Below are 13,908 nucleotides of genomic sequence, written 5' to 3' on the forward strand. Positions count from 1 at the left end.
ATGCTTAAGGTACTGTGCTGACAAGTAAAGATTATTATTTTGAAGATTTGAAACCTTTTTCCCTCTTAAGAAATCAATACATGTGACATAATCATTTGAAACACGCATGCATGTGCATTCTGACTAGGTATTAGAGATAATTAACCATGCTCATGCTTTTACAATTACAACTTTGTCCCATGCAGGAAAGCCACATGATTTTGAATCAATGATCATGATGCAAATATGATTATGATTAATCTCTGATTAAAAAATTATACTAAGTATGTTATTGTTTCAGCTATTCATTTCGTCCTAACTATAATACAGATGGGAACATAATGGCATATTGGCATCTTACATTGCCTCACAATTTTAATTCAGAACCATTGACTCCCCCTAAATTAATGTATTTTTCTTTTGGTCTTATCTTGAATGATCTCTTTTCTGAATCACAACCTTTAGTCCACCGGCCATGTGAGCCGTCAAGAGTGGCACGAAGACCGGCTTATCTGAACCAACTGGTCTGATTTCGAACCGCCCAAGTATGGAAGCCACCACATATTTCATCTGAATGAAGGCCATCTCCTTTCCAAGACAAACTCTTGGACCGGCCTGGAAAACTGGAAACTTGTATGGACTTACCTTCTTTAGTGACCCTCCATGGTAGCTTGGTTCAATAAACCATCGGCTTGGTCTGAACTCAGACCAGTCCTTTCCCCACAATGCTTCCATCCTCCCCATTCCGTAGGGAAAGTAGGTCACTCTATCTCCTGCCTGGACTAGGGTACCATCAGGCAACATGTCATCCGCCATGGCATGCTTGGAGTCCCAGGCTACTGGTGGATAGAGCCTCATGGATTCACAAAGAGATGCTTTCAACAATTTCAGGTCTTTCAATGATTCATAATCTAACAATCTTTCCTCCATATTCTCTATCTCTTTCAGCAATTCTTGCTCTATAACTGGATGGCAGGAAAGCAACCAGAAGAGCCATGTCATTGCTGCTGAAGTTGTATCCCTTCCTGCCATGATGAAGCTTATTGCCATATCTCTTATCAGTTCCTCATCATGGCCAGCCAATATCAACCTCGATAAGAGATCTTCACCACAATTCTCTTCCCCTTCATCGATCTTTTTCTTCTTGTCCCGAATTATCTCCTCAACGTAGGCATGAACTTCCTCCACAGCATCTTTGAGCCTTTTCTCTGATCCAACTCCGAGCCATTTCTTGACCTTCCAGACCAAGAACAAAGGAGCAGCTCCACGCCTGGCGCATATCTCTGACGCCATGTCAAAAGCTTTGCTGAGAGGCGAAACAGGCAGAGAAGGATCTAAACAACAGCGATCCACCCCTAACGAGACCTTACAGACCATATTAAACGCAAGCCTTCTCAGCAAGTCCTGTAGGTCGACCACTCTTGACGTCTCAGCTAATGACTCTAGCAAAGGTAACAACTGATTTTCCACCTCTTCCTCCAATGTACTCATCACAACTTCTCTCAAAGAATTGGTGCTGAAAGCATGGCTTGCTAACTTCCGTTGCATGCGCCAAAGCTCCCCATCCACATTGAAAATCCCATAGCCAAGAAAGTCCCCTAGAATTTCAGTGAAAGGCTTGCCTTTAGGGAAGTTGTTGAAGTTGGTTTTGAGCATGTATTCAACGTTCTCCGAGTTTGCAGTCACAATAGTTCTTCGAGCACCAAGCCGGTTCACCACAATCGTGTTGGTGGCTGATGCTGCAAGGAGCTCTGTGTACCACTCTAACAGACGAGTGCGGCTTTTGTAAAAGGAAATCAAGCAGCCGATTACTGGATAGGATGGGGGGCCATGTCCTGACAATTTTGGAGCTCTGCAGACTTTACACAAGACTGCATGCAACAAAGAGAGAAACACTGATACAAACACAAACTTGAAGGGCAGAAGCCTAAAGAGAGACATGATTGTTTCCATCGTAGCATAAAGATGGCAGAAATGGCTATCCAGGATGAACTGATGGTTGGTTCTGCAACGTCAAGGGGGGTTTGCAAAACTAGCTCTCTTAAGAGGGTTATGAGAAATATATCAGCTACAAGTATTTTATTTTTAAAACGTTATGTTATTTTCATGGCTAAGTCATTACCATTATTCTCACAAATAATGAATAGATGTAGTTGACCCACTACATAGGTGCATTAAGAGAAAAAATATATATATTTCCATTAAACTTTAAAATAAAAAAAACATCTTGTTTAAAGTAGGCACGGAAAATTACTGTGATGTGTGCTCTACCTAAGAGACAAGAGTAAGAAAATTAGAAAAATTTCAATTCTTAAATAAGTTGATTTTACTTTAAAAAATCACTCTTTCGTTTTTCATTAAGACGTGTATCTAATTTAAAATCAATTATTATATATTCAGGATATTTTTTAATTTAATAAATATATCGATGCAAAATAAACAATGATAGTTATTGATCAGTTTCGAAAATAAAAATATTATTATCAATCTTATGATGATCCATTTAAAATTTATAATAAAAGTGGAAGACATAAGGACATTAATCCAATTATTATTTTGGTATTAATGGATAACTCTAGCATGATGTGTGTTTTGGTTGCCTGATTTTTTATACAAAATTCAAAATTTATTTCTTTGTATATTCTTTATTTCTTCTTTTAAAATGGGCAAATTTCTTTCCACAAATTGATTTAAGAAGAGGGTAGTTAAAGGGTAGTCTATCTTTGTCCAGAGTGATGACTTGCTGGTCTGGATGTTACCCTACCAAGTGCCAATAGTCATGCTTTATAAGTGAATTGGGCACAAATTTTGTCAGGTTTCAAGTGGCCGTTAGCGTAAAAGGGCTTTTAGGTTTGAAATGCTAGTCAATTTGTGACTAGTTTGTTCGTTAGATAATGTTTATTTAAACAAGTGAAATGGTAGAGTGAGACCTGGAAATTACGTGTAAAATCCTGCATTCACTCACAGAGTCGGTTCTCTTCTGTTTGCTGACAAGCTGGGACCTCACTGAGACCCAAGCGCAATCAATCATTCATGTTTAATAACTCTTTTACACGTTAACCATAAAAGCCAATAAAATCTTAATGACCATAAAATTGATATATCACTTAAAATTATTCCATAACATTTTATAAGTTAAATTATGTAATTACTTCTTATATTTTGATAAGATAGTTAATTTAGTTCATATATAATAATTTATAAAAATTAAATTTTTATATTTTTTTAAAAATGACAATATCTGTCTAATTGTTGAGAATATTAAAATTTTTTTATTATCTATAATGACATAGTATTTCTTTGATGATATAATATTGAATATAATGATGTGTGAGTGATGATCTAATAATTTTTATCTATTTCAGAATTTTTTTATTGTTTTAAATTCTGAAACACATAAATTTAATTCTTTTTTGTTTAATAACCCTCTTTTTGTAATTTTTAAAAACCTATTCGTATTTTTGATTTATTAGTTTTCTAATCTTGATTAAAATTATTAATTAACATTAGATAATTCCACATTAGTACTTACAAAGTTTATGTCAATGTTTGATTATATCATGTCTCTATTATCGTTACATTGTTTATAAAATATTACATAATCATTATCACATCAGATTCAATATCACATCAATAAAAAAAATTATCAAATCAACATAACCAACATCATATCAGTATAAATAACAAAAAAAAAATTTAATACATTAGACTTATATTATCAATCTTGAAAAATATAAAAATTTAATTTTTACAAATTATTATACAAGGGATCACTTTGATAAAATATAAAGATAAATTACATAATTTAACTCATATTAGATTTTTACTCCTGTGCTGGAACAGCTACATCCAGAAGAAGCCCTCGTGTCTCTCTAATCTTCTTGTAAAGAAGATAAACTGAAATTTCATCAACAGCCTTTTCTTCTTTACAGTAGGCCAACTGCACCGCGACTGTCTTGTCTGATACCCATAGCAGAATCCCCATGTGATGAAAATGAAACAATAAAAAAAGCAAAATGTTTATCATCAATACTGACCACCAAACATCCACGTTCTCTTCTCTTCCCCACCATCATGCTCTGCTTTATCAAGGCAGCAAAACTGAAACATTAAAAAGAAGCCTGCCTGAGCCACCGAATTCATTGATCATCCAGTCCAATGGCTGGGGTTGTCGTAGGCAGGTTTAACTTGTGGCAATGGGAGGTCATCCAGACAAGGGTATCAAATGTGGGTCCTTAAATTAACTGCACCATGTCTCTTTTTGGATCAGTTGTTGGTTGCCATAAATGGAGTAGATGCTATGAAATTTCCATGATATATTATTCAACATGGGGTGTAAAAGTGATTGTTATGACTTACAAAGAGATCTAAATTATCATTAGGATTGAGTATTCGGACGGTTTCAATAATTCAATTAAAAACAGTTCAATCAATTGACTCTATTTGAGAAGTGATTGATCTCGATAGTTTGAACAGATGATCGTTTCAATTGTTGATAGAGACACCTTCCCGACACATTTTTTTTTTTTAAATTATGAGGAAGAAATCAAATATGTAACTTCTCTTATTAATTCCCTATCTCTCGAAACTTCAAATCCTAAAAAGTACCCAACTCCCTTCTTCCCATCTCGGCCGTCAACCGACACCGTGCTGCTTGTCAACCGAGTTGCACATAACACCTCGTTCCCTTAATCATCATCGTTATTAGTAATTTAAAAGTTAAATTTTTGAAAGTCACGTTAGTTTAAATTTGTCTAAATTTTTGCATAAAAGCAAACAAGATTTCCTACAAAATCATACATAATTACCATGCATGCTCTGATCCACACACTGCCAGCATCCTTTCTCTTCTTTTCCTTTTTCCCATTCTTTCTCTTGTTTTCTAGTAAGTAATCTCTTTGTTTACCCTGTAGCCGACCATAAATGGGCACCCCATGTAAGGAAACGTGACTAAATTTGCTGAGAGAATCATTAAAATCATCACGAGCGCACCCGACCTCTTAAAAATAATATGAATAAATTATTTTGGATGCAGCTCTGATCAAATGTGAATGATTGAAAAACCTGATGAATGAGACAAGGATGTGATGATAATATTTAACAAATCACCGAAGCTTTGTTCCCATTTCTTTAATGATGGGAAAAAGTTTTCCATGCCTGCCAAAATAAGAAAAAAAAGGAAAGTTTTAATAGTAAAAAGCATCCAAGGTTGAATGAAAGATCCAAAGGGATCATCTATCTTTGTTATTATTATCATTATTAATTAATGGTTCATAGTGCGAATCCTAGTGTTTGTTTTTGATGGCATGTGCTATGTCAGGGCAGATGCAAACAAGCATAGTAGATTCAAAGTCCATTAAGAAATGACTTTGCTTGGTTAATCGACTGATCAACCCGTGGGAACTTGGACCAAGTTGAAGAAAAATAAGAGCAACACGTTCAAAATGATTGAAATGGTGATAAAAAAATGGTTTCGTGTCTGTTAAATTGAGAATATTTTGTATATATAAATATAATACATATTTTTTTTTATTTATTATCAATTGATTTTAGATAGAATATTTATCTAAATATTCAACTGGATATCAGAGCAGTCGTTGCCCACATTAGTTATATTCTTTGTGATTCTTTTCTTATGATAAATCCGTAAACATTACACGTACTGATAAAAGAATCTAACATCTATTAATAGAAATATCCTAAGCGTCAATCATTGTTTAAAATTTAACAAAAAACTACCCATCCAGGATTAGATAAAAAAAACATTAATTAGCTAATCAAAACAGGTTAAAATGGTGGTTATGTGGTTGATCTTTTGATTAAAGTAAGCCCAAGCTCCGCCAGTTCACACACATAAAGATAAAGCAGGAAAATGGCAGTGTGGGATCAGGATGAAGGCCATTCGTGCTAATTATTTAGGGTATGAATTGCAGTATAAAAAGGAAAAAGAAATTATGTGAATGTTTTGTCCGTTCCCACACTTTTGCAGGTAAACAAAACAAAATAGTTCCCTTTCCAAAGCTTCACCACTAATTTTCTTTTACCTTTTTGACTACGAAATGTATTGGGCATTGCTTAAAACAGGGGTCGGTTGAAGTTTAACCAATAACCTGTTAAGATATTAAAGACACAAGTTGACAGGACTCCAATGGTAATCTTCCTAGGATTAGGTTAGTAAAGTGTCAGAAGGTATATATTAGAAAAGAAATATCAGTTTCAAGAATTTTAATGTAAATCATTTTTCATAATAATCAAAAGAACAAAGATTTTATGAAATAATTTTTGAGTATATAAATAAAAGAAGAATCTTTTTTTTTTATTGTTAATTGATTTTTAGATCGAACAGTCATTCTAAAGATTTAATATCATATCATAGTTCCTATTAATTGATTTTTTATGATTGAATGGAAAAGCTGAAGCTGATATTTATGTCAGAAAAAATGTCACTCCCTGAAAGATGGAAGAGACGCCTGGTGGTTCCCATCAAGGAAACCTGTTATTCACAGCCCCCGCCGTAATTGGCTTAGCCTCGCCGACATGTTGATGCAATCCTCCCACTCCCATTCTGTTGCAATGATGTTTTGGTCATGCAGTTTTAGTTACTTTGGTATGATTAATAAGGAGAAGTGAACAGTTGCTAACGACCAACTGCTTTACTGTTCTCCAAAAGCCAGATTGTTAACTCCTTCCCAATCAAAATCTTACTTGGATACTGAAGGTGGGCATGCCACCTTGAGTCTGGCAATGGTATGAGGAGACCTGGTCACAGTAAGGATTTTCATATAATTGCTTCCTTGTGTTAAAACTTAAAAACCTGAAACCCCAATATTCATACCAATGATCCCAGAAGCTTTTTTGGGGAGAATTTTGCATCAGACGCCATATCCTGACATAAATGGAGCGTAGCAGAATATTGGCCCAGAAAACAGTAAAAAATTAGCAACACCAGGGGACAGCGATGGTCAGATCTAACCAAGACTATAAATTCATGTAAGATTGAAGAGAAACCACGTCGCAAAACTTTCAACAACTCAATTGTGTTCCTTAGATTACATAAGAACCCACCACAACAGCATTATTAAAGCCAGGCAACACTAAAATTTTTGCACAAACCACATGGTAATGAAAGCCAGCCACATATTCAGGACGGTAGCTTAGTTATTTAACGGTTCATTAGGTTCGATTTACATATTTGAGTGGCCCACACGAACATGAACTTGGTGCCATGAAGTGTTCAGAATCCCTCTTAGGTTCCAAATGTCTTGCACCTTTTCAGGTTGGACATTTGCAGCTGAATCCACCTGCAAATCAATGAAATGAAGAGAGACATAAATGCAAAACACAGTTAGCAATCCAATGAACATGGATGCGCAATGGAATGCCAATGTTTGTAAACATCAGCTTGGGTATAAAGAATTATGAAAGTTACTGAACTCAGGTAAAATTCTCTGGGAACTGGACTCAATGATGCCAATGCCATCAGCCCGTAATTACTAAGATCTTAGGATTTTACATTTTTATCTTTCTGTAATGTCAAAAAATTACATTTCCATTAACTTATGATAAACTTCAGACAGAAGAAATTCTTATATTAAGTAAGGACAGTAAATATGTTGTAGCATGGGCTAGTATGGTCTAGCAGCTATGAAGTTCTTTATCAGAAGGTTTTGTGTCCATGCTGGAAATGGTTATAGAGATGGCCTGGTAATATGGCTGCTTTGGATTACATTTACATGAATCCTAGGTAGAAAATCTAACTGATGATCAAATGTTAATTGGTGCATTCTGCGTTCTAACAGGGAAATGAACCAGAAAAAGTAACTTTATTATAAAATAACAGGTGATGTACCGCTTTGGCAACAATTTCAGTACTGTGTGGGATATCAACTGTGACCTCAAAAAGCACCCATGCCCATTTGTCACTGCTGATGTGATCTGCTATGTAAGGGATACCAGTCTTCTGAGATCTGAAGGCTTCTACCCAGGTTTTGCCACCATCAATAGATACATCTACTCGTTCGATTCCACGGCCTCCTCCTGATACTGCATATCCACTAATTGTTACCTGCATAAAATTTGACAGCACAAAATCTAAGTAACTTTAGTAGCATCCAATTGGCTGGGGCACCATGATTAACCAGGTTTAATATAATAGAAGAGGAAACGAGTCTTTAATTGAGACCAAACTTGCACACAAGGTCCAGGTTTACTTCTTGGGCATCTAGGTTGACTTCAGAGAACTAAGGGATAATGCCTCTACCCTAACTGGTGAGACTTTAAGACAAGGAAATCACTTGCTTCTGGCAGATGTATGTAGATCAAATTAGTGAAAAGTCTTTTACAAGTCACGTAAACCTCAATATTCTGGCCAAACAAAACAGAAAACATCAATATGATACTTATGTACAAACCTTTATAAAGCTGGGCATAATTCTAAAATCATGCAAGCCATATGAAACATGATTAAAGAAATGTCATAATGACAGCTTTATAATGGTATTTACATACCCACACAACCTTTATAAAGCTATGGTTGCAAAGAGAACTTACCTTTCCAGGTTTTATTGACTGCACATCTTCCAAAGAACAAATCGCAGACTGCCAACCAGCAAAGTAACTAATATTGGTCAAGACTGCAGTTCATTGAATAAACTTTTTCTTACTAATAGAAAGCTAGATAATTGTATTAGACCCAGGTTCCTCACACATAAATTCCTCCCAATAGATTCAGCCCCAACTAAAATAAAATGTAAAAAACAGCTTGTCTGGATCTTGATATTTATGGGTTAAAACATTGTCTTCATAGTTATACAGCTTATCAGAAAAACTTATAGTATAGGTGTTAAATACCCTGCTTTAAAGTTACGAATATACAATAATTTACAGATAAGACTAGACTATTCTAAGCAAAATCTAGTAGATAAGACTAGACTAATCTAAGCAAAATCTAGTAAACACCTGAACTGGGAAATCCATTTGTGGCTTCCTGGTAGACCAATTGATGTTATCCCAATCCACAGATGGCGGAAACATCTTGTAGTCCTTTTGCATGAAGAATCCCTGTAAGGTAGTAAATGTAACTCAAGCAGATGACAATGTGGAAAATGATAACACAAATTCGAATAAAGATGAAACCTCCTTCAACCTGGCATTCTTCTGCTATTATATTGATAGAATCCAGCCACTTGACAGAACGAGCACCTATAACACCTGGCACAATTACTCTCAATGGATAACCATGATCCCTGTTAAGAGGCTTTAGCATGATAACAAGACAATAGTTCATGTTAGGAAAACCCATTGGGATATTATGCTCCCAAAAACAATTCATCAGGGTGGGAAAGAGGAAATACTGAATTGAAATATAGAAATAGCATTATCATCAATTCAGGGCATCGAAATATCAACAATCATGAAGGTCTAAGCAAAGGTACACTGTAGAAAAGAACATCATCAGATGAGAGTAAGTTTCCTAACCTCTCCATTCATCTCATAAGCAAGTAAGACATCAGCTACAGGGTTTGTGGCCTGACTAAGTGGAATTGATGCCTTGTATGGCCCACCATTCTCCTCCTACACTTATTTGAAACACAAATAGTGGAAAATGAAGTGATGTTCTCGTGCTGATAGAAACAGCCATTGAACAGCGCAAAGATTAACAATGAAATTCAAGAGGCCAAAGTTACTACCTTACACTTATCAATGCTTACAAATTCAACATGTTTTCCACCAGACTGAGTGCTACTAGTCAACTTTGGTATCCCAATGAGTTCAAGAACATCAGCCAATTTGGCACCTCCCCACACAGCTGAAAGGTCAGAAAGACAATATGAGACCAAATATAATAGAACATCTATAATGCAATTTGACATGTAATTATGAATACTAAAATTACAAACAGACATGAAAATATACATAGAATTAGGGGGGGAAATCAATAGAACTCCTGAACAAATAAAGCTGGCTCTAATTCATTCCTAATTCTGTACACAGACATGCACGTACATGCGTGTGAAGTGTGCACATGCATATCTGCATGTCTCTACACATGCGCTCACACATGAAACATAAGTTTGAAAAACTCATTGTAAGTTTGAGATGGATATAACAAACCATTCCCTATAGCAGAAACATCCCAGCCAACTCCTCTAACTTTCCTGGTTTTGCTCATGGCAGTCCTCCTATTACCCGCACACTGAATAAACCATCAAGCCAAATCAATGAACAAATGCAACAAGAACAGCACCACATAGAGCAGAGGCAAATCTGTTAACAAATCATACCTGTAAAGTGGCAGTAACATTGTACTTTGGTAGCATCCTGTAAGTCATTAAAAAATTTCAATTCATTGCTTCAGGAACTTTAAAATGCAGACTAACACATAGGAAAGAATTCTTGACAGAAACTAGAGAATAGACTGGATTGCAAGATTAATTATCATAAATTGCTAAAACTGTAATACATACAGTTGGTTTCTTGCATTGCAATTCGCAAGGCTACCACTTACCTGATATCTCTCATATACAGCTTTTTGGGAGTTTCACTCAAACCACAAAAATCAACACAATATCTGATTTTCCAAAAGATGTTGTAAAGTCATTATGAATCCCCAACAGAATAAACACATTAAAAAGCTCTAACAAGTGTTAGCGTGGGACAAGGAAAGAGTATATAACCTCTCTATGTCATCAACTACTGGTATTGGTCCATGATTTCTCTTGTAAAACAAATCCACCGGAGTCGCATAAGAGGAAACTAAAGCTGAACGCGGTGGCTCAGCATTGAAGGGCTCCTGCAGTACAGATGCCAATAACAAAAGGATTACTCATTGAGACTCTTATCAATGATTACAATAACCTACAAATATTGTTTTTACAAGGAAATGGACACTTGAAAGGGGAAAAAAGCATTCCTCTTGGCCTAAAGGAGGCGTTTTGAACCATGGCCAACTCAATTCAACATGCAAAGAATCAGCTTTACCCACTTAACAACTTGGACACAATTCTTTTCATGCATATTTAATAAACCAAAAGCTGAAAAGTTGTATAAAATGAATCATACTTTCACTGGTAATCCAAAAATTATTCTTTTTCATTGGTTATTAAAATCAATACTTATCAAAACACCCAAGAAAAAAAAAACCCTCCTTTCTCTAACTAAAAGATAAAATTCCATGATCAAAGGCAAAATGAGTGATTAAACAGCAAAATCTTGCCTTGGCGTTGATCTGAAGACAAGGATGACGAGGCGGTTCTCGAGAATAATCAGAAGGTCCTCTTATTCCTGGCATTTTCACTGCCCTTTACGATTCTCTCAATGACTCAAACAGAAGCAATCAAGTTATCTTTCGCTGCGGAGAGACTCCACCGAGAGAGAGAAAGAGAGCGAGTGTCCGTTGGCTTTTGGTTTAGTTTCCAAAAATGCTTTGATGATGACGAGGCTACAATTACAAAGGGGAGAGACCCATCATCCACCGTCCATCTGCAAGTAGGGTCCACTTCAACAATGCAGATAAGCTCTTGACTTGATTAATAAAAATGCCACCTGGACCTAGCTAGCGAGTAGTGACGAGGAGACAGACGGGAATATTTTATGGTTTTGTTTTGTTTTTCTTCTTTGTTCTTTTCCAATTTTTAATGGGGCCGGAAAGGTTTGGAAGTCTGGGGTCTCCCCATGGAATCCACAGAATCTGTTTTTCCAGGGAAACAGAGAAACCACGTATTAAGGTTGATGACAGGGAAAGGCCACCTGTTTTTGAACTTGTGATGGTAATTGAAAATAGCCACAAAGTTTTATTTCTTGGCCAAATTTGAGTGCTCCCTTGTCAGTGAAAATTTTTTATTCTTCCTATTGACACAAAAAAATTGTGGAAAGATTAAAGAATTTCATGGGAGTTTTCAAGTTTCAAATTTTCTGAATGATATAACAAATTTGCAAATATGAAGGGAAAACCATACCAAAAGTAAGAGCAAGAGTTTTTGTGGATAATGTTCACAGAATTCAATTCAAAAAGAATGTAATCCTCAACTCAATTTTAGATGTGGATCTTGAGTGTTATATTTGCATTTGCATTGTCTCTCAAATACTCAAAAGAAAGAAAGTTTCATCCCATTAGGAAAATTTTGCAATGAATAGCTCAGGAACTATAAAAGCAGTAAATAATTCTTCATTGTTTTTTGTTTTCAGACACGAATCAAACTATTTAGACTGTCAAATATGTATCGAAAACATTTTCACTGCAAATGCCTCAAGCTTTAATGGCTCTCAAAAACCAACCTTCTCTAAGAAACTATAATACCATTGCCATCTCTGGCTTTGCAATGGCATGCAGATGCAAGGCAAATGTTGTAATATTTGGGTGCTTTGTTGGCGGCTTGAAGCAACCATGAGAGCAATGAAGTTGCTGAAAGAGTAGTGGTCAAAGAGATGAGGAAGTTTGATGAAGAAAGAGAAGTTGAGGAAAACACCTTGGTGGAGCCTTGTAGAGGGTGATTATTAATTAAGTAATAGGATAAAGACGTCTCGGAGTTATTATATTTTCTTCAAAAAGTTATAAGATCTAAAGTCTGAGGGGGAATTCTCAAATCAATTATATTTCATAAAATAATGATTATACATATTTATACAAGGCGATATTGTCAAGAATGTTGGTGTTATGGGGTTTTATACAGCATTTAAGAATAGGTAAAATTAGCTTTAAGACGAGCCTTTCAAATAGACGTCTATCTTTAAGACTTATTTCACCCCTACCACTCGGTATGCAAAGGAGAATAATGCAAATAGTCTCAAGGATACAATGAAACTAACGTCTAACTTTCGTATTGCACTTACGAAGTAGACCGCTAGATACACCTGAGGGTTTGTAAAGTTGTTTGGTCTTACAGCTTACTTTTTGCAGCAAGTAGATTATAAAGAATTCGAAATATCTTGTAAATGATAGGATCTTAAGTGTTTATGTTATTAGAACACAACACTTATCTTGCTCTTGACTTTTCTGCTCTTGCTTTTATTTCTGATTTTTTGGTGTGTCAAAATGGTTGGCAACAAACCCTTTATATAAGCTTCCAAGTGTCTCTTCTTCAAAGATACAACCCTTTCATAAAGACACCTCTTTGTCTAAAAAACATCTTTACATTTTTGCTAACACAACTTTTAGATATAGTATTGTTTCAATAGTCATCTTATGAATAGATAACTATTCATCCTATAAATTATAACCTTTGATTTATAACTTGAAACAATAACTTTTCACTTTAACTTTTGAGCAATGGTGTCTTTTCAACATGTCTCATAACTTTTGTATGTCATTTTTCAAAAGATATAACTATTCACATGAAAACCTGTCTATATCTAATAGACACATTATGTCACTTTTTGTGACATAACTTTTGAGCTAATGATAGTTTTTCATCATGTGAGATACCCTTTAATTTTGAAAAAATACCAACAATCCCCCACCATTTTCAAAATTTTCAAATACCAACAACTTTGGGTAACTTGTGCATAAATGAAGATATCCCGCAGATTGGAACCTTCATTTAGTGAGTGTGGTTGGTTATAGTCTAAATTGAGTGGTTGACCAAGCATTGAACCATCGATTCTTCATTGACTAGTCGGGCCACTAAACACACACAAGCTTCCTTACTCATATTGTATCTAGTTTTGCCAACATGTTTATGGCCTTGTGTTTTGTATCCATTCATGAGTGCTGTCAAAGTCAAGCCTTTAACTCCTAGAAGCGGCCACACTTCCACTCATATAGGTAGCCCCCATCGAAAGTACCCCGTAATTATAGTACTTCAACATATATATGTTATGGGTCTATTAAAAACTTTCGTTCAACCTTACTTTACACATTACGGGAACCAAGCACTATACACATTGGGATGAAAAATATATTTTAGTGCTTGCAATCACCATGTGGTAGAA

General features: G+C 35.5%; 2 protein-coding genes across 2 annotated transcripts; both read right to left on the reverse strand.

The window, feature by feature from the left end:
• Positions 1–391: 391 nt before the first annotated feature.
• On the reverse strand, positions 392–2,105 carry CYP94B2 (cytochrome P450, family 94, subfamily B, polypeptide 2). Its single transcript, XM_018119861.2, has one exon. It carries the CDS (start codon positions 1,930–1,932, stop codon positions 406–408), a length of 1,527 nt encoding a protein of 508 aa, XP_017975350.1. The 5' UTR covers positions 1,933–2,105; the 3' UTR covers positions 392–405.
• Positions 2,106–6,975: 4,870 nt separating this feature from the next.
• Positions 6,976–11,403, reverse strand: SOX (sulfite oxidase). Its single transcript, XM_018119862.2, has 12 exons — positions 11,195–11,403; positions 10,656–10,771; positions 10,487–10,549; positions 10,263–10,299; positions 10,093–10,174; positions 9,669–9,787; positions 9,457–9,552; positions 9,125–9,235; positions 8,938–9,039; positions 8,530–8,577; positions 7,829–8,044; positions 6,976–7,280 (listed from the first exon to the last, which is right to left on the reverse strand). Exons 1-12 carry the CDS (start codon positions 11,267–11,269, stop codon positions 7,164–7,166), a joined length of 1,182 nt encoding a protein of 393 aa, XP_017975351.1. The 5' UTR covers positions 11,270–11,403; the 3' UTR covers positions 6,976–7,163.
• Positions 11,404–13,908: the final 2,505 nt, after the last annotated feature.

The sequence above is a fragment of the Theobroma cacao genome, chromosome 4, assembly GCF_053813885.1.
Source record: "Theobroma cacao isolate CCN51 chromosome 4, ASM5381388v1, whole genome shotgun sequence".
Taxonomy (NCBI): Eukaryota; Viridiplantae; Streptophyta; class Magnoliopsida; order Malvales; family Malvaceae; genus Theobroma; species Theobroma cacao.

What these genes read in the sequence shown, in the direction of transcription:
- CYP94B2 (XM_018119861.2), bottom strand. Translation starts at nt 1,932, where the DNA reads ATGGAAACAATCATGTCTCTCTTTAGGCTTCTGCCCTTCAAGTTTGTG.
- SOX (XM_018119862.2), bottom strand. Translation starts at nt 11,269, where the DNA reads ATGCCAGGAATAAGAGGACCTTCTGATTATTCTCGAGAACCGCCTCGT. An exon ending in GTCTTCAGATCAACGCCAAG is followed by an intron (nt 10,772 to 11,194) that starts GCAAGATTTTGC and finishes TCTGTACTGCAG; the next exon opens with GAGCCCTTCAATGCTGAGCC. An exon ending in CTTATGAGATGAATGGAGAG is followed by an intron (nt 9,236 to 9,456) that starts GTTAGGAAACTT and finishes ATCATGCTAAAG; the next exon opens with CCTCTTAACAGGGATCATGG.